The sequence below is a fragment of the Acipenser ruthenus genome, chromosome 30, assembly GCF_902713425.1.
Source record: "Acipenser ruthenus chromosome 30, fAciRut3.2 maternal haplotype, whole genome shotgun sequence".
Classification (NCBI taxonomy): Eukaryota; Metazoa; Chordata; class Actinopteri; order Acipenseriformes; family Acipenseridae; genus Acipenser; species Acipenser ruthenus.
In genome coordinates, this window is record NC_081218.1 from 4721373 (window position 1) to 4739967 (window position 18595).

Below are 18595 nucleotides of genomic sequence, written 5' to 3' on the forward strand. Positions count from 1 at the left end.
CAGTGTATTATATCTGTGTGTGACAGTGCTGTGCACTCTGCTAGATCTAGTGTATTATATCTGTGTGTGACAGTGATGTGCACCCTGCTAGATCTACAGTGTATTATATCTGTGTGTGACAGTGCTGTGCACTCTGCTAGATCTACAGTTTATTATATCTGTGTGTGACAGTGATGTGCACCCTGCTAGATATACAGTGTATTATATCTGTGTGTGACAGTGCTGTGCACTCTGCTAGATCTACAGTTTATTATATCTGTGTGTGACAGTGATGTGCACCCTGCTAGATCTACAGTGTATTATATCTGTGTGTGACAGTGCTGTGCACCCTGCTAGATCTACAGTGTATTATATCTGTGTGTGACAGTGCTGTGCACTCTGCTAGATCTACAGTGTATTATATCTGTGTGTGACAGTGCTGTGCACCCTGCTAGATCTACAGTGTATTATATCTGTGTGTGACAGTGCTGTGCACTCTGCTAGATCTACAGTGTATTATATCTGTGTGTGACAGTGCTGTGCACCCTGCTAGATCTAGTGTATTATATCTGTGTGTGACAGTGCTGTGCTTCCTGCTAGATCTACAGTGTATTATATCTGTGACAGTTCTGTGCACCCTGCTAGACCTACAGTGTATTATATATGTGTGTGACAGTGCTGTGCACTCTGCTAGACCTACAGTGTATTATATCTGTGACAGTTCTGTGCACCCTGCTAGACCTACAGTGTATTATATATGTGTGTGACAGTGCTGTGCACTCTGCTAGACCTACAGTGTATTATATCTGTGTGTGACAGTGCTGTGCACCCTGCTAGATCTACAGTGTATTATATCTGTGTGTGACAGTGCTGTGCACCCTGCTAGACCTACAGTGTATTATATCTGTGACAGTTCTGTGCACCCTGCTAGACCTACAGTGTATTATATATGTGTGTGACAGTGCTGTGCACTCTGCTAGACCTACAGTGTATTATATCTGTGTGTGACAGTGCTGTGCACCCTGCTAGACCTACAGTGTATTATATCTGTGTGTGATAGTGCTGTGCACCCTGCTAGATCTACAGTGTATTATATCTGTGTGTGACAGTGCTGTGCACCCTGCTAGATCTACAGTGTATTATATCTGTGTGTGACAGTGCTGTGCACCCTGCTAGATCTACAGTGTATTATATCTGTGTGTGACAGTGCTGTGCACCCTGCTAGATCTACAGTGTATTATATCTGTGTGTGACAGTGCTGTGCACCCTGCTAGACCTACAGTGTATTATATCTGTGACAGTTCTGTGCACCCTGCTAGACCTACAGTGTATTATATATGTGTGTGACAGTGCTGTGCACTCTGCTAGACCTACAGTGTATTATATCTGTGTGTGACAGTGCTGTGCACCCTGCTAGACCTACAGTGTATTATATCTGTGTGTGATAGTGCTGTGCACCCTGCTAGATCTACAGTGTATTATATCTGTGTGTGACAGTGCTGTGCACCCTGCTAGACCTACAGTGTATTATATCTGTGACAGTGCTGTGCACCCTGCTAGACCTACAGTGTATTCCGGTATTTCCAGGCTGTGTTTAATGAAGGCACGGAGGTGTGCTCACTGAGGGGTTTGTGTGTCGCTGTCTTGTCAACTCTGATGATGTATGGCTCACACCTTCATATCTACAAAATATCAACACGACCGTCCGACCCCGCAAACAGGACGGCATTGCCGGGGATTGTGGGATAGCGGTGATTGGATCTCTTGTGAGAGAGTGTCTGTCTGGAGAGTCTGGAGAAAGCACATGTACACACACTGAGACACACACGCTGAGACACACACACACACACTGAGATATACATGCTGAGACACACGCACACACACTGAGACACACACACACACACTGAGACACACACACTGAGACACACACACACACACTGAGACACACACACTGAGAAACACACTGAGACACGCACACACACTGAGACACACACACTGAGACACACTCACATTAAGACACACACACTGAGACACACACACACTTGTCACACACACACACTGAGATATACATGCTCACACACACACACACACTGAGACACACACACTGAGACACACGCAGACACACTGAGACACACACACTGAGACACACACACTGAGATACACACACACACTGAGACACACTCACATTGAGACACACACACACTGTGACACACACACTGAGACACACGCACACACACTGAGACACACACTGAGACACACACACACATGCAGATATACACGCTCACACTGAGACACACTCACATTGAGACACACACACTGAGACACACTCACACTGAGACACACACACACTGTGACACACACACTGAGACACGCACACACACTGAGACTCACACACACACACTGAGACACACTCACATTGAGACACACACACACAGCGATACACACACACACACTGAGACACACACTGAGACACACTCACATTGAGACACACACACTGAGACACACTCACATTGAGACACACACTGCGATACACACTCACACACTGAGACACACTCACATTGAGACACACACACACTGTGACACACACACTGAGACACACGCACACACACCGAGACACACGCACACACACAGATATACACGCTCACACTGAGACACACTCACATTGAGACACACACACTGAGACACACACACACTGAGACACACACTGACACACACACACACTGAGACACACGCCGATACACTAAGACACAGTGTGTGTGCTGGAGTTAAGGGGTAACATAGTAACATATTCTGAGTCACTCAGCAGCCAATTCCTTCAGCCCAGTGTAGTACCAGAGGCCATGTCTGTAACATGAAAAGGCATGTTTGCTGTATCGTGTGTTTCTTTCTAGACTGCACGTGTGAGACCTCTGCAGTGAATGGCTGCTGCCTTCTTAAAACAGCAGGTACAGTCAGCACTCCCTTGTACTCTCTCTAGCCTAAACGAATCAATCCCTGAGTCAGGTCGTCAACCACACACACACACACACACACACACACACACACACACACACACACACACACACACACACACACACACACACACACACACACACATACAGTACTGTGCAAAAGTTTTAGGCAGGTGTGATAAAATGCTGTAAAGTAAGAATGCTTTCAAAAATAGACATGTTAATAGATTATATTTATCAATTAACTAAATGCAAAGTGAGAGAACAGAAGAAAAATCTAATTCAAATCCATATTTGGTGTGACCACCCTTTGCCTTCAAAACAGCATCAATTCTTCTAGGTACACTTGCACAAAGTCAGGGATTTTGTAGGCATATAGTCAGGTGTATGATTAAACAATTATACCAAACAGGTGCTAATGATCATCAATTCAATATGTAGGTTGAAACACAATCATTTAACTGAAATAAAAACAGCTGTGTAGGAGGAATAAAACTGGGTGAGGAACAGCCAAACTCAGCTAACAAGGTGAGGTTGCTGAAGACAGTTTACTGTCAAAAGTCATACACCATGGCAAGACTGAGCACAGCAAGAAGACACAAGGTAGTTATACTGCATCAGCAAGGTCTCTCCCAGGCAGAAATTTCAAGGCAGACAGGGGTTTCCAGATGTGCTGTCCAAGCTCTTTTGAAGAAGCACAAAGAAACGGGCAACGTTGAGGACTGTAGACGCAGTGGTCGGCCAAGGAAACTTACTGCAGCAGATGAAAGACACATCATGCTTACTTCCCTTCGCAATCGGAAGATGTCCAGCAGTGCCATCAGCTCAGAATTGGCAGAAAACAGTGGGACCCTGGTACACCCATCTACTGTCCGGAGAAGTCTGGTCAGAAGTGGCCTTCATGGAAGACTTGCGGCCAAAAAGCCATACCTCCGACGTGGAAACAAGGCCAAGCGACTCAACTATGCACGAAAACACAGGAACTGGGGTGCAGAAAAATGGCAGCAGGTGCTCTGGACTGATGAGTCAAAATTTGAAATATTTGGCTGTAGCAGAAGGCAGTTTGTTCGCCGAAGGGCTGGAGAGCGGTACACGAATGAGTGTCTGCAGGCAACAGTGAAGCATGGTGGAGGTTCCTTGCAAGTTTGGGGCTGCATTTCTGCAAATGGAGTTGGAGATTTGGTCAGAATTAATGGTCTCCTCAATGCTGAGAAGTACAGGCAGATACTTCTCCATCATGCAATACCATCAGGGAGGCATCTGATTGGCCCCAAATTTATTCTGCAGCATGACAACGACCCCAAACATACAGCGAAAGTCATTAAGAACTATCTTCAGCGTAAAGAAGAACAAGGAGTCCTGGAAGAGCCCTGATCTCAACATCATCGAGTCTGTCTGGGATTACATGAAGAGAGAGAAGCAACTGAGGCTGCCTAAATCCACAGAAGAACTGTGGTTAGTTCTCCAAGATGTTTGGGCCAACCTACCTGCCGAGTTCCTTCAAAAATTGTGTGCAAGTGTACCTAGAAGAATTGATGCTGTTTTGAAGGCAAAGGGTGGTCACACCAAATATTGATTTGATGTAGATTTTTCTCCTGTTCACTCACTTTGCATTTTGTTAATTGATAAATATAAACTATTAACATGTCTATTTTTGAAAGCATTCTTACTTTACAGCATTTTTTCACACCTGCCTAAAACTTTTGCACAGTACTGTATATATATATATAGTAAAAACCTGGAATGGATGACACTGGCATGCACACTTATTTCCATCCGTGATACAGTTTATGAAATAAAAACTACACTGAAGAGGTAACATAGAGACACGTTAAAATAAACGTGCCCGTGTCAAACGCTTCAATGAGAAAGACTTCTAGCCGAAGGGTTAGTCTTTGAAGTCACTACGGGTTTTGTAATTCAGTATTTTTAATGTAGCACTATTGAATGTTTTATAGTTGTGGATGATGTACCTCAGGTAGGTGTCATATTTAGTATTTTATGTTTTACGAGTTCCTTCCCGTCCCCCCGGGCCGGTCCGTGACCTGCAGCGGGACGCGGAGACGCGCACATTTCCGATATGAATCACTCCAGTGTGACAAGCCCACTGTACAGCAGGCGCTGGAAGGGTCAAACCACACCGCTGCAGCTCGCCGCGGCCCCGCCGGCAGCAGAGTCTCTCTCACGGTGTGGCTTTTCATTTGTTTCCGCTCAGTACTGACACTCGATCCAGCGGCTGTGCCCGGGCTCGGTTCTGAGTCTCTCCGTGGAGCTCATTCGTGTCGCGGCATGGCCCGCCCGACAGGTGTGTGAGTGTGGAAGTGCTCAGAAAATGAGTCATGGGGACGGGGAGGTCATGGCAAATGTGTTGGCTATTGGGGTGCGATTTTTTTTAAATATAATTTACCATTATCGTTGTCCTCAAAGAATAAAGTTATTTCATTCATATGTTTACAAAAAACACGAATAACGTCATTCTACCAATAGAGTGTCTTTTGAAACTTGTACAAATTTTGAAAATCATTGTGTATTAAAACAAAAAAAAAAAGGTTTTATCATAAAAACAACATTTCAAATGTATGGAAGCCCATTCCCGCCACAAAATTAAAAAAAAAACTATCTCAGAATTCTGACGTCAGAAATAAATTTGTACATAAACAGCATCATTTTCACAAAATATTCATGATGGATCATTTTCTTCCCTTTTGCCAATCAATAAAGCAAGTTAGTTTATTACAAAACACATAATTAAATATTTTGGAGAAATATATTTGCAAGTAACATAGCTGACAACAGAGTAATAGTGTTGACAAAAGTAACATAACTGACAGGACTATAAGTGCTGCAGTGATGTTTTTTAACATGTTCACACAGATACAGAAATCACAAATGTCATTGTAACACAATCCTACATATATTTGCATTTATAAGTTGCAATAGACAGAATGTTGTCTTGCTATAACATTAGTGCACATTGAAATTTCGAAACCAAGCCAAGAGCTGTTTAACTATGCAGCTGCAATACAAGAAGATAATTAACAAAGTTTTATTTTTGTTTTAAACTATGCAACTGCAATGGGGCAGCAGTGTGGAGTAGTGGTTAGGGCTCTGGACTCTTGACCAGAGGGTTGTGGGTTCAATCCCCAGTGGGGGACACTGCTGTTGTACCCTTGAGCAAGGTACTTTACCTAGATTGCTCCAGTAAAACCCCAACTGTGTAAATGGGTAATTGTATGTATAAATAATGTGATATCTGTATAATGTGAAATAATGTATAATGTGATATCTTGTAACAATTGTAAGTCGCCCTGGATAAGGGCGTCTGCTAAGAAATAAATAATAATAATAATAATAGTATGTGTTATCAGTGTTGATGTAGAATACAAACTTTATAATGTTAACAATACACATGCTGTAACAGCACTGTTAAACATGCAAATTGAAAATGTAACATTCTGAATGTAAACAAGTTCAAAATCAATAATTAGATGGAGAGAAAAGAAAAAATATGTTCAATGCATAAAAATTGAGATATCTGTATTACAAATTATTATTATTATTATTATTATTAGGAATATTGCCAATATCCAACCCATCAGCAAATTCAGATATAACAGTGCATTCAGCAACGCAAGATTCCGTCAGTAAATGACATCAATGAATAAGAGATGCCAGGCCCTAGCAAAAGTAAGCAAGATGTAACATCTCACACTGTACACCTCAGCAATATGTTCATGTTATCAAAGTGGAAGAGCTCAACAATGTCTTCAACAAATATGGCCATAAAACAGTGTTTCCCAGCCCTAGTCCTGGAGATCCCATGTGACTGCTGGTTTTTGTTCCAACTGGGCTCACAATTACTTAATTGAACACTTAATTGAACTAATAATATGTTTAATTAGACTTTTTTAAACTGTTTAGCTTCTAAAAAGCGGTACATTTCAAGTTCCTTATACAACTGTATATGTAACTTGAAATCTCCATTGAAGAAATAATTTAAATGCTCTAAGTAGGCAAATGATTAGTTCAATTAAGGGTTCGATTTTTATGGAATGTCGAATTTTGGTCTTCCATAATGTGTATTTATTCAGCTATTTCGGACCATATATCTTTGGAGATCTCCACATGGTGGGTAGTCGCAGGCTGTGGAGGTGGAATCATACATATGACATCATCGCACAAGTACCATAAAATGTCCTCATGATTTGGCCAAAGAACCTGTTTGACCCTACTCGATGCATGCATTTTACTTGTGCGTGGGTTTCACCAGTGCAGGTTTTAAATCCTCCTGGTATTTACTCTGCATAGAGCCTGTGAGGGTGTGCTTGTGGGGATATGGAATTCCTGGCTGTATATAACACAGCCGTATTGTCTCATATACCCTGATTATAAATATTTAGTTTGTTCTATTTTGAGTTAGGTAAAGATCATATTTTCTTACGAAATGACTTACTGGTGTTTTTTTATATATATATTCATAAAAATAAAAAAAAATAAACTGTATTTGGCTGCAACTACGTCACAGTAAAATGACATGAACGAAAGGAAGAAAAATAAATCAGTTGTTTACACATATTTTATTTTTCATAATTATCCTTGTGTTGAGGAGGGGAAGAATGTTAGTGTTGCACAGTGCACTGCCGCCCGCAGGTGAAGCACTGAGCCCTGAAGCCTGTGTGCAACACTGATATGCTTCCCCACAATCAGCCCTGCAGAGTCTTTCAGAAGCACATTGTTTTGTTGGAATGCTGCACATTTGAGATTAGTGTAGCTAATGGAAGTACAAAAAGGTGAGATTAATGGAATTGTTTTGTGAGCTACAATTACTTAGTGTTAAGCGGATTAGACAGTAAATTATAAGTTTGACTGTGCTCCCACCTCTTCCCTCTCTATCCCCTCTCTCTTCTTCCCTTCCTTCTGCCCCCACCCCCTTCTTTCACCTGTCTGCTCTCCCCCTCTCATCTCTCCTCTCCCCCTCCCCTCTCTCCTTTCCCCCTCCTCTTGCCCCCTCGCTCCTCTCCCCTCTCTCTCCTTCTCCTCCCTCTCTCCCTCTCCCCCTATCACAGTGATTAAGCTCCTGTCAGCACATCTGGCCTCATCAATAATTCAGCGCCCTTTTAAACGGCAGTTTGTTGCCGCTATCGACCGGACTCGGCTGTAATTAATACTTTAAGTAAATTTGTTTTTAAGAGCGTTGCTTTAAAGTGTCGGGTTCTGAGTACTCTGTAAAAACACTGGCGAGGTGTCGGGGTTGTTTACTTAGGGGGAGAGAGGCGGGGGGGGGGGGGGGGAGGGGGAGGGAGGGCAGCTTACAGTGAAAGCGAGGTGTTTAAACCAGCCAAGGGACTCACATTAATATCAACACTGTGTTCTTAGTTTAGCTGATTTCATTCAAATGTGGACGTACAGTTTGACCAGTCCAGATTTTATTTGCATTTTTCTTGAATGTTTTCGTTAGTGCGCTGCAGGTTCTCAGAGGGCTTATTTACTGCCATGTATTCAAGGGGTTGAAGCGTTTCGGGCTGCAGATTGAGGCATTAAAGTGATTGTAGCCGACAAGATAACTCCTTCAGTCTTCTCCACTTGGATGAGCTGCACTGGGCAGAACTGTGCAGTTTACAGCAAACGTGGATTTTCATTCTAAAACAAGTTTGCTTGCCTTGCTTTTCAGGAAGTCTGTGACTCTCCAGGTGAAATAACCCAGGAAGTCCCTGCATGTCTGTGTGTGTGTGTGTGTGTGTGTGTGCAGGTATTAATATCAATGTGCGGACACAATTTGAGAAAATGTCTCCACAAAGATAGTAACTCCTGAAAAAACGACGCTGTGGGGACGTCCCCACTTTGTAAAACACCTTTTTAAGAATTAAACATGCCTTCAAAAAAATGAAAAAAGGGCCAACATATTTCATTTGTTGTCGACTTTCACCCTGTGTGGAGTTTTGTCTGACTGGAGTTAGAAATAGTAAATAAAAATATAGTGAGAGTCAATGGGAAGTCCCCACAAAACTAGGAATGCAACCGTGTGTGTGTGTGTGTGTGTGTGTGCGTGCGTGTGTGTGTGTCAGTGTGTGTGTGTGTGAGTGTGTGTGTGTGTTTCAGTGTCATTGCAGAGATATTGAAATCAGATCCGGTGACTCGATGCTGTAAATCAATCCTCTCTCCCAAACTCCCCGTGTTTGAAAATAACCCTGCCCTGCGGCTACACGGCTCTCTGTAGAGATCTGCTACCAGAGCTCGGCTCTGCGGGCTGAATTAGAGGAGATCTGTGGCTAACAGTGTGCTGGACGCTTTTAAAACACCCCTGTGGATTCTGGGATTGGAACAGAGAGATTCTGTGGATTCTGGGATTGGAACAGAGAGATTCTGTGGATTCTGGGATTGGAACAGAGAGATTCACCCCTCATTCTATCAATGAAATACTAATTCAATGATAATCTTTTCAACTAGAAGGCTTCAAAAAAGACATCTAGTGGAAAAGTTTGCCATTGAATTGGAGTTCATTTTAGTGTTTCTTACTTCAGTACTATTGAGAGTGTAATAGGTATGGTGGAATTGAGCGAATTCCAGATTCCAAAATGAGATCTGTTAAAAACCCAACAGCATTCCTTAGTGTTGAATGTGCCGTGTGTCTCTCCACACCCGTGCTGCTCTTTTCAGTCTGACCTGTCTGCTAACCTGCTTCTTGTTTGAACACCACTTTTCTTTGGAAGGCAGAAATCTGTCACAAATATTCCTGTGAGAGAGGGAGAGAGATTGAATTTCAGGAGCGAGAGGAAAGAGGATCCCCCCCCCCCCCCCCCCCCCCCCCGCGCCCCCCGCGCCCCCCGAGGGGCAACGCTGCACAGCTAACACCCCCTTCCTCTCCTATATCCCCCTGCCCTGCCCTGCCCTGCCCTGTCAGTGTTGGAATTGCTTGTATAGAGAAGATCGGCTATTAGCCTACTAAAAACAGCTTCATCATTTCTTGCTTCGTTTCTTAGTTGTTTTGACATTATTGAAGCGCCCCATGGTGTTCAAATGCTGTGTCCCAGAGCGTCTGTCACACTTCCCTTTGCATGTCCTGCTCCACACTCCATCCACTTTCTGCAATGCTCTCACAATGTTGCACGAATTACAAACCATCCTGTGAATATATATCCTTTGGACAGATGAGTCAAAACTGGAGCTTTTTGGCAAGTCACATCAGCTCTATGTTCACAGACGAAAAAATGAAGCTTTCAAAGAAAAGAACACCATACCTACAGTGAAACATGGAGGAGGCTCGGTTATGTTTTGGGGCTGCCTTGAATCTGTGCAGGGCACAATGAAATCTCAAGACTATCAAGGCATTCTGGAGCGAAACGTACTGCCCAGTGTCAGAAAGCTGTCTCAGTCGCAGGTCATGGGTCCTCCAACAGGATAATGACCCAAAACACACAGCTAAAAGCACCCAAGAATGGATAAGAACAAAACACTGGACTATTCTGAAGTGGCCTTCTATGAGTCCTGATCTGAATCCTATCGAACATCTATGGAAAGAGCTGAAACTTGCAGTCTGGAGAAGGCACCCATCAAACCTGAGACAGCTGGAGCAGTTTGCTCAGGAAGAGTGGGCCAAACTACCTGTTAACAGGTGCAGAAGTCTCATTGAGAGCTACAGAAAACGTTTGATTGCAGTGATTGCCTCTAAAGGTTGTGCAACAAAATATTAGGTTAGCGGTCCCATCATTTTTGTCCATGCCATTTTCATTTGTTTTATTATTTACAATATTATGTTGAATAAAAAATCAAAAGCAAAGTCTGATTTCTATTAAATATGGAATTAACAATGGTGGATGCCAATTACTTTTGTCAGTTTCAAGTTATTTCAGAGAAAATTGTGCATTCTTCGTTTTTTGTGGAGGGGTACCAACAAATTTGAGCACGTCTGTATATTTATATTTATATATATTTATATATGCACTCATCACGTACTTATCTATACATAAACACACATAGATAGGTGTTCATTGCTTTTCAATTGAACTGAAGCTGTTTCAATTCAGTGATGGCTTTCTTTATTCTATTAACTTGTTTCACAGACTGATTATCACTAGTCTTGGACTCACTCATTTCATTGTAAGTAATCCAAGACTATTACTAATCGGGTCTATCAAACCAGCCGTATGTGTCTGTTATATTCAGTTGATGAAGGACTGGATAGAGTATTGCTTTCTCACAGCTTTCACCTTGTTGCTATTCCCTATCCCAGGGCTGTAAGGGATATCTCTGGATCCTGTGCGTCTCTGAGCTCCCCAGTGCCCCATTCATTCCACACTCCTGTTGGGTTTGGTAAGACTACACGGGCCAGTCTTTGGTAGAAGCGAGTGCAGAGGATGTAAATAAACGGATGATGTGTTTACATTGGCACAAGCGTGTCTCTTCTTTCTCTTTGTTAAAATGTCTTTGCTGTTATTCTGTCAGCTATTTACTTGAAGTAAATTAAACTTGTTCTTTGGTACGGTCCTTATTTTTTCCTCTGATTAGTAATGTATATATATTTATTGATATTCGGTTGGTACATTTGCAGTCCTGTGCTTTTCCCAAGGGTATCCTGCATTAATCAAATTGCGATTAAATATTTTCATTCTACTGTTCTGTACATGCTCCACGGTTATCAGCTTTCATTTATGGATAGTCTAACTTTTTTTTTTTTTTTTTTTTAACATGCTTTACCACACCTCTGTGTTTCGCAACGACCACCTGTGCTTTATCACACTGCATGCTTTTTACTGTGGGGAAGTTTTATATGGGTTAGTTTAGCATGGCTGTTTTTTGCTATGCATTACCATGCTTAACCACACTTTTCAAAGGAGATGCAGTGGATGAGTTTGTTTTCCAGGGATCCCCGGAGCACTCAGTGGTGCTCCTCCCCTACACACTTAAGCAGTGAAGATCAACCTCTAACCTTTCAAAACCACCAGGATTTTCATTACAAAAGTAAGGAATTCTTCAGGCTCTTTCAGATATTTGATCTATTTTTTTTTTTTTAAACTGATTCAAGCTTGTGAAATTTGACTCAATAATCTAAAGACAGTTACAGTGGCTGTAGTCCCCCCTACCTCTCTCCTCCACGGTGTCTGAAAAATCAAGTATTTCACTTGTTCAAACAAAGTGAGTGGTGACAGCATGAGAGCAGGGAGCTGGGATAGGGGGAGGGGCAGACAGAGGAGCAGCATAATCGTCCAATCAGGGCCTCGTGTTCCAGGTGTTTCCTGTCCCCATTCTGGATGAAATGCTCTACAAAGCGATAACCTGAACCAATCAGAGCAGCACAGAAACCAGGACCAGAGGACACTGCTGGAAACCAAGTGGAGACACTTAGGACAGGGAAGGAGACACTTCTTCAGAGTGGTGAGAGGATGGAATGGGATACCTAGTCATATTCTTAACACAGAATCATTGGAATCCTTTAAGACCCAGCTTTGCAAAGTTTTGAGATCAATCAGCTACTAGGAACCTGGCCAGTTGTTGGGAGATTTTCTTATGTTCTATAGTGGAGGCAGTCACATGTACATACATACATACATAGGGCAGCAGTGTGGAGTAGTGGTTAGGGCTCTGGACTCTTGACCGGAGGGTCGTGGGTTCAATCCCTGGTGGGGGACACTGCTGCTGTACCCTTGAGCAAGGTACTTTACCTAGATTGCTCCAGTAAAAACCCAACTGTATAAATGGGTAATTGTATGTAAAAATAATGTGGTATCTTGTAACCATTGTAAGTCGCCCTGGATAAGGGCGTCTGCTAAGAAATAAATAATAATAATAATAATACATACATACGTCACACTTCACGTTTCTGGAGAACCGCGGGGGTTATGGGATTGTACCACAGACCTTGACAATGAGGGCAGGAGCAGATAGACCAGATTACCCGCCCCCCCCAATACCATAGGGGCTGTTAACAGCAATACACTGCTCTGAATGAAGACAGCACCTTCACAACTTGAGCCAATTTTTTTATTAGAAAAACAAAAAAGCCAAAACTGCCGGTTTCAACATTGAAAAACATGTCACTCACACTTAAAAAAAATAAAATAAATTCCACTGCAATAGGGCGCTGGTTTTACCACCATCCTCCCCGTCCTTAATGGAAACACATTAGACTCTACCTGCAGCTACCATGAAAGCTGTTGCATGGAAGAATGGGTCCAGACACCACATATCAAATGTCAAACTAGTGATAAAAATCTACACTTCCTGCTTCAAAAGCACCTTTATAACTCCTCTCTCTCGTCCTGCCTCCAAAACATTCCCTCCAATAAAACAGATTAATAACCTCTGTGACAGCAGTCCCTCTGCACACAGGAAAAACAATCCACAAACATCTGGTGTTCTTGAGGTATTGCGTATAGTTTAGGTTTTATTTTTCTGTTGTACAAAATTGAACAATAAAAAAAACAGGCAATCATTCACAGGTATTGAGCTTTTGAAAAAAAAATGCATTCAGGCCAATTCACCCCCAGGCAGGCAGGCAGGCAGGCAGGCATTCTTCTGCAGAGCAATTTGAGACACTATCCAGTGCAAAACTAATCAAATGAATTGAACATGGAACCCTTTCCAATGCTGGGAATAACCAGAGGGGGTGTGTGTGTGCTCATCACAAACCAGATAAACACTATGGAGGAACTGGGGCATCCCTTTTGCCAGTAGAGTCTGTGTTGTAGGATATCTGCATGTTCCCTTCACAAACACTGCCTCTGGCGGGGTGTGAGGAATTCATTCAATACAGGGTTTCTATAACACTTAACACACACAGCTCTGAGTGCTGTCTGGAGCAGCGACGTGTCCAACGATTGCAGTTTTGAATGCATTACAATGTGATCAATACAATCTAGTGCCTGTTTCTGCACTTGGTATACGCTCTATAAAATGTGTAAATGCACAGCCCCCAGGGTTAGGGACCAGGAGTAAAACTGCATTTCAGAAATACACATCGGGGTGAAAATGAGATTTTCACACATCGCAACACACTGAAACAGACTAGCTGAAAAAGGAGAGATTTCAAAACGTGTGATCATCAGGACTCACACTGCTCTGGAAACTGGATAACGAAGCAAAGGATCTATTCACAAAGGCATTTAATGAAAAAAAAAATGTTACATGAACTAACAGGAAACAACTATATCCACATTGGAGCTTTAATAGCCGCACCCTGTGAACCACGCGAAGGCTAGAGCTGCACAAACCGATCGCTCTGACTGAGCGTCACCCAGGACAGGGGCGATGCTGTTGTCTGTTCTGCCACTCCCATTGAAACAGCTGCTTCAGTGTGTGTGGACAGCTGCTCTCCACAAAGCTGTACCCCATTAACACCCAGTGCTGCCCCCCATCACAAACACACAGAACGTGTTGAAATAGTGATTGGAGATGACCTGGTTTGTATTGTCGAGAAAGTGAGTCTGTGGAGAGCAGCAGTGAATTCTTCCAATCAACTCTACAGCCGCTCACCTGGGGGTCAGCATGCAGGTTATATAAGAGAGCTCAGCCTGAATCAGGGTTAGAAACTAACACAGGGATGGAAGAAAGACTCCCATTGCGTAACAGTTTGATCCACTACTGGTTTTACTGTGAGTGGAGCTAATCAAGTTGGTAGTAAAATCCAGGTCGTATTGTAAGTGACTCTGCAGCAGCAGCTGTGATGCACAGTTCACCCCCTAGTCTTGGATAAAAGCGTCTGCTAAATGACTAATTAATAATACAAAACTGCTCTGCAATAGGAGTCGTATTTCCATTGCTGTAACCCTGCTGGTTTGTGCTGCTGCAAGCCTGGCTGTGGGAGAGGGGGAAGGGGGAGAGGGTAAAGGGGGGGGTGGCGTGTGACGTGTTATTTCCCTGTGATGAGAGGGTTCCTCAGCACCACGATCACAGAGTCTCCTCTCAGGAACATCTTGGAGATGTAGCGGTCCTTGTTGACCGGCTTGGATTTCTTCTTGCCCTTCCCGCTCTTGGGCACCTCGGTCCACATCTCCTTCACATTCTCCAGGACCATGTTGCAGTGCCTGCGGGGGCCAGCAGGGGGAGACAGTGAGCACTGTATACAACACCACTGCTCAGCTCTTCAAGTTACTACATTACTTAGCTATTGAGTTAAGGTGCTTCTCAGTTCTAGTTGTCTGCTTTTGGCCAGCAGGGTGAGCAATCCACTCACAAACTAGTCAGGGGTGGAAATGAGACTCCCATTGCATTGTGGTTTGATCCATTCCTGGTTTCACTAGGAGTTTACCAAGACACACCTGAACTTGTGACCTATACACTGGGGCTAAATGAGCGCATAGTAAAACCTGGAGTGAGTAAACTACCACAGAGTCTTATTTCTACCCCTGCAATACCACCACCTCCTCAGCTTCCAGTTATGAAATGTCAGCTCTTGTGTTCCGGTGCTTTTAAAAGCAGCTCTTCAGTTCTAGTGGTTATGGTTTATTTTAATGTTACATAAGGACCGTGTTAAACCATTCAATTAAAAACAGTTTAATACGTAATTTGATAAAACAGAAATTTAAAAAGAGATACAAAATTGAGTCTGAAACAAATTTTAAAAAACAGACAAAAAGAAAAAGCAGTTTTGATTGTAAACCAGGAAAACTAACATTGAAAAACTATTTTGTAAAAATAAGTTTTTAATCTTGAATTAAAACAGTAAGTGTCCCAGCTTCCCTGACAGAGAAGGTAGAGCATTCCAGAATGCAGGAGCTGCAGAGCATTCCAGAATGCAGGAGCTGCAGAGCATTCCAGAATGCAGGAGCTGCAGAGCATTCCAGAATGCAGGAGCTGCAGAGCATTCCAGAATGCAGGAGCTGCAGAGCATTCCAGAATGCAGGAGCGGCAGAGCATTGCAGAATGCAGGAGCTGCAGAGCATTGCAGAATGCAGGAGCTTTACAACCAGCAGCCTCGCATCCTGTGATCGAGGAGCGAACTTCAGAGTACACAGGGTCAAGAATCCCTCTAAATAACTGAGGGGTTCTGGTTTTAGTCATGAGGCCCATGTTGCAATACCTGGCAAAAACAAGGTTCATTTCTTCAGAGCTTCAAGTGCCTCCAAATAAGCTTTCTGAGGTCTGCAATCACTCAGAGTGCTTTCTATCAAACATTGTGTTTAGGTTCTTTACCCTGAGTTCAGAGCCGCTCTGCATTTCTAGTTGCCTGCCAGACATGTGTAATGTGGGCTACATCTGCCAAAGCGTCTGTATAGAAGCGAGAGGCAGTACCATCTAGTGAACAGCTACTCAGGATCAAGCCTCCTACTGCACTGCTGCCAATGCACTGCTGAACTAGATGGCGCTGGTGCTCATTAATTAAAGCACCTTAACAGACATGGGGAATAGAAAGGCAGGGCTGTAGAGAGGTGCAATGAGCAATGCACATGCTGCAAGAGAGAAGCCAGGAGAGGCAGTGTTTAAAGACATACTGCCTTTATACTCCAATAACAGTGCGGTACATCATTTAATTACAAAAAGGGGTTTTAACAGCGAGAGAAACTGACCAACAAAGAGAGAGAGACAGTGCTAGCGCCCCCTACCTGTCGAAGGCCTTGACACGCCCCAGCAGCTTCTTGTTGCGACAGTTGATGAGGACCTGCGTGTTGTTCTTGACGGACTGCGTGAGCACAGACAGCGGGCCCGTGTTGAACTCCTCCTCCTCCCGCTTCTGCAGCTCCTCGGGGTTCATCTCAGACTTGGGCTTGTTGAGGAGACTCCTGAAATACACAGAGAGACAGAGAGAGAGAGAGAGAGAGAGCGTTACAGTAGAGAGAACATAAAGTTTACAAACGAGAGGAGGCCCCATTCAGCCCATCTTGCTCGTTTGGTTGTTAGTAGCTTATTGATCCCAGAATCTCATCAAGCAGCTTCTTGAAGGATCCCAGGGTGTCAACTTCAACAACATTACTGGGGAGTTGGTTCCAGAACCTCATTAAAGAGGGTCTCTGGTAAGAGAGGGTTCATCTCAGACTGGGGCTTGACACACACACAAACACACTGGGAGGCTTGGCCCTGCTCAACTGCCTGGTTTGATCTGTAGCAGACAAACACTGTGCGAGGGAGTGGACAAGTCATTTTGGATCAACTCAGGAATCTCTTCAGAACCAGTATACTGAACAAAAAACATCTTTTGAACAATTATTTTACAAAAAAAAAAAGATTAAAAGAACTACATTATGCTACTATAAAAATCAAACGTATTGTGCTCCACTGTTTGTTACCCTCTTGGAATCTGAAGCATATTTCCTAGGTGCGGTACCCTGTACAGAGCAATGCATTTTACACGGATGTATATTTGTGGAGCACCAACTTATTTTTATTTTAATACTCGAGACATATTTTCTGAGTAAAACGCAGCGTGTATTTAGAAATAAGCAGTGCGCCACAATTCTGGGCTCCAGATATCCATGAATCAGCGCTGACTGATTAAACACGCTCTGTATTAGTTATGATTTTGTAAAATTCAGTACCGGCAGCGCATTGCATTAACCAGCATTGTATTCTTTACAAGAGCCTCGTATGTATTATCTAAACTGAGCGGGGTCACTGTAATATAAACCCGTTAATAACCTGCACGGCCTACACTGTATGGGGAGTTTGATTTCAATGGTTATAAACATGTATGCCGGATTACTGATCTTTAAATTCACGCATGTTCATGCACTTTTAATATTACAAATCGCATGAAGACGAGCATCTACAAATGCTTCACACTGTGAGCTAAACCCGGTGTTTATAAACAAAGCAAGGTTTACAAACCCAGGCAAAAACACAGCACAAAGCGCGCCTGTCCGAGACGGTACCCATTCAAACCATTCAAACTCGCGAGAACACACCTTGAACCCAGAGGCTTGCATCAAAAACGGGGTTATACTTACATCTCTGCTGCTACGCGAAGCTAATTTTATTTCAAACTAATATTTTGATCGAGTAAGCTGTTGATTCCCGAGCTATCTCTCTTACAGCAGCACAGGAAGCAGCGAGAACATGCGGGTCGGCGCCAAGAAATACTTCCAGAGTACAACGCAAAGAGGGTGGGACTTCCGCTGCACTTTTTTGTTTGAAGAGCTGCCAATCCTCCCGGTTTCACCGTGACAGTCCGGATATTTGTCAAATTAAACCAGGAGCAGGGCATACGGATATTTAAATAACAACAATTAATAAACCGCATGTATTTGTATTCTTATTGAAATGTAACATTTGACTAAATCCACATATATGTAGACCTGTTGACAAAGTTACAGAAATTATTTTTCTGTGTTCTATTAATAAATGCCTCTGAATTATATATTAAAGTTCCTACTGTTGTTGGTTTCCTCATCAGCAGTGTAGGGAAGTTCGTGATTATCGTTTGGCATTTATTGATATGTGTTTTAAATCGATTTTCTTGTTGTATGGTAATACATTTTCCACAGTTTGGTTTCACAGAAGCAGAGGCAGTTTCATGCTGGATTCATATAGAACCCTGCGTTAACATGAATTTCAATGTGCATTAAAAAGGGGAGGAGGAAGGAACGAGGGAAGGGGAGAGTGGTGTGTTTCTGTGTGTTTGAAGATGGGAGAGGGGTCGGAGGAGGAGAAAGGGGAGAGGAGAGAGGGAGCTGTGAAGGGTGTGTGTGTGTGTGTGAGTGTGTCTCAGTATCAGTGTGTGTGTCTCATTGTGTGTG

At 43.1% G+C, this 18595-nt stretch overlaps 1 protein-coding gene across 1 annotated transcript; it reads right to left on the reverse strand.

The window, feature by feature from the left end:
• Positions 1-12894: 12894 nt before the first annotated feature.
• Positions 12895-17951, reverse strand: LOC117394946 (small nuclear ribonucleoprotein Sm D2). The gene is made up of 3 exons (XM_033993718.3): positions 17807-17951; positions 16469-16645; positions 12895-14950 (listed from the first exon to the last, which is right to left on the reverse strand). Coding segments are annotated over exons 1-3 (354 nt in total). The 5' UTR covers positions 17809-17951; the 3' UTR covers positions 12895-14775.
• Positions 17952-18595: the final 644 nt, after the last annotated feature.

Coding starts and splice junctions, on each gene's coding strand:
- LOC117394946 (XM_033993718.3), bottom strand. Junction 14,951..16,468: donor CGTGTCAAGGCCTTCGACAG/GTAGGGGGCGCT, acceptor TGGCCCCCGCAG/GCACTGCAACATGGTCCTGG.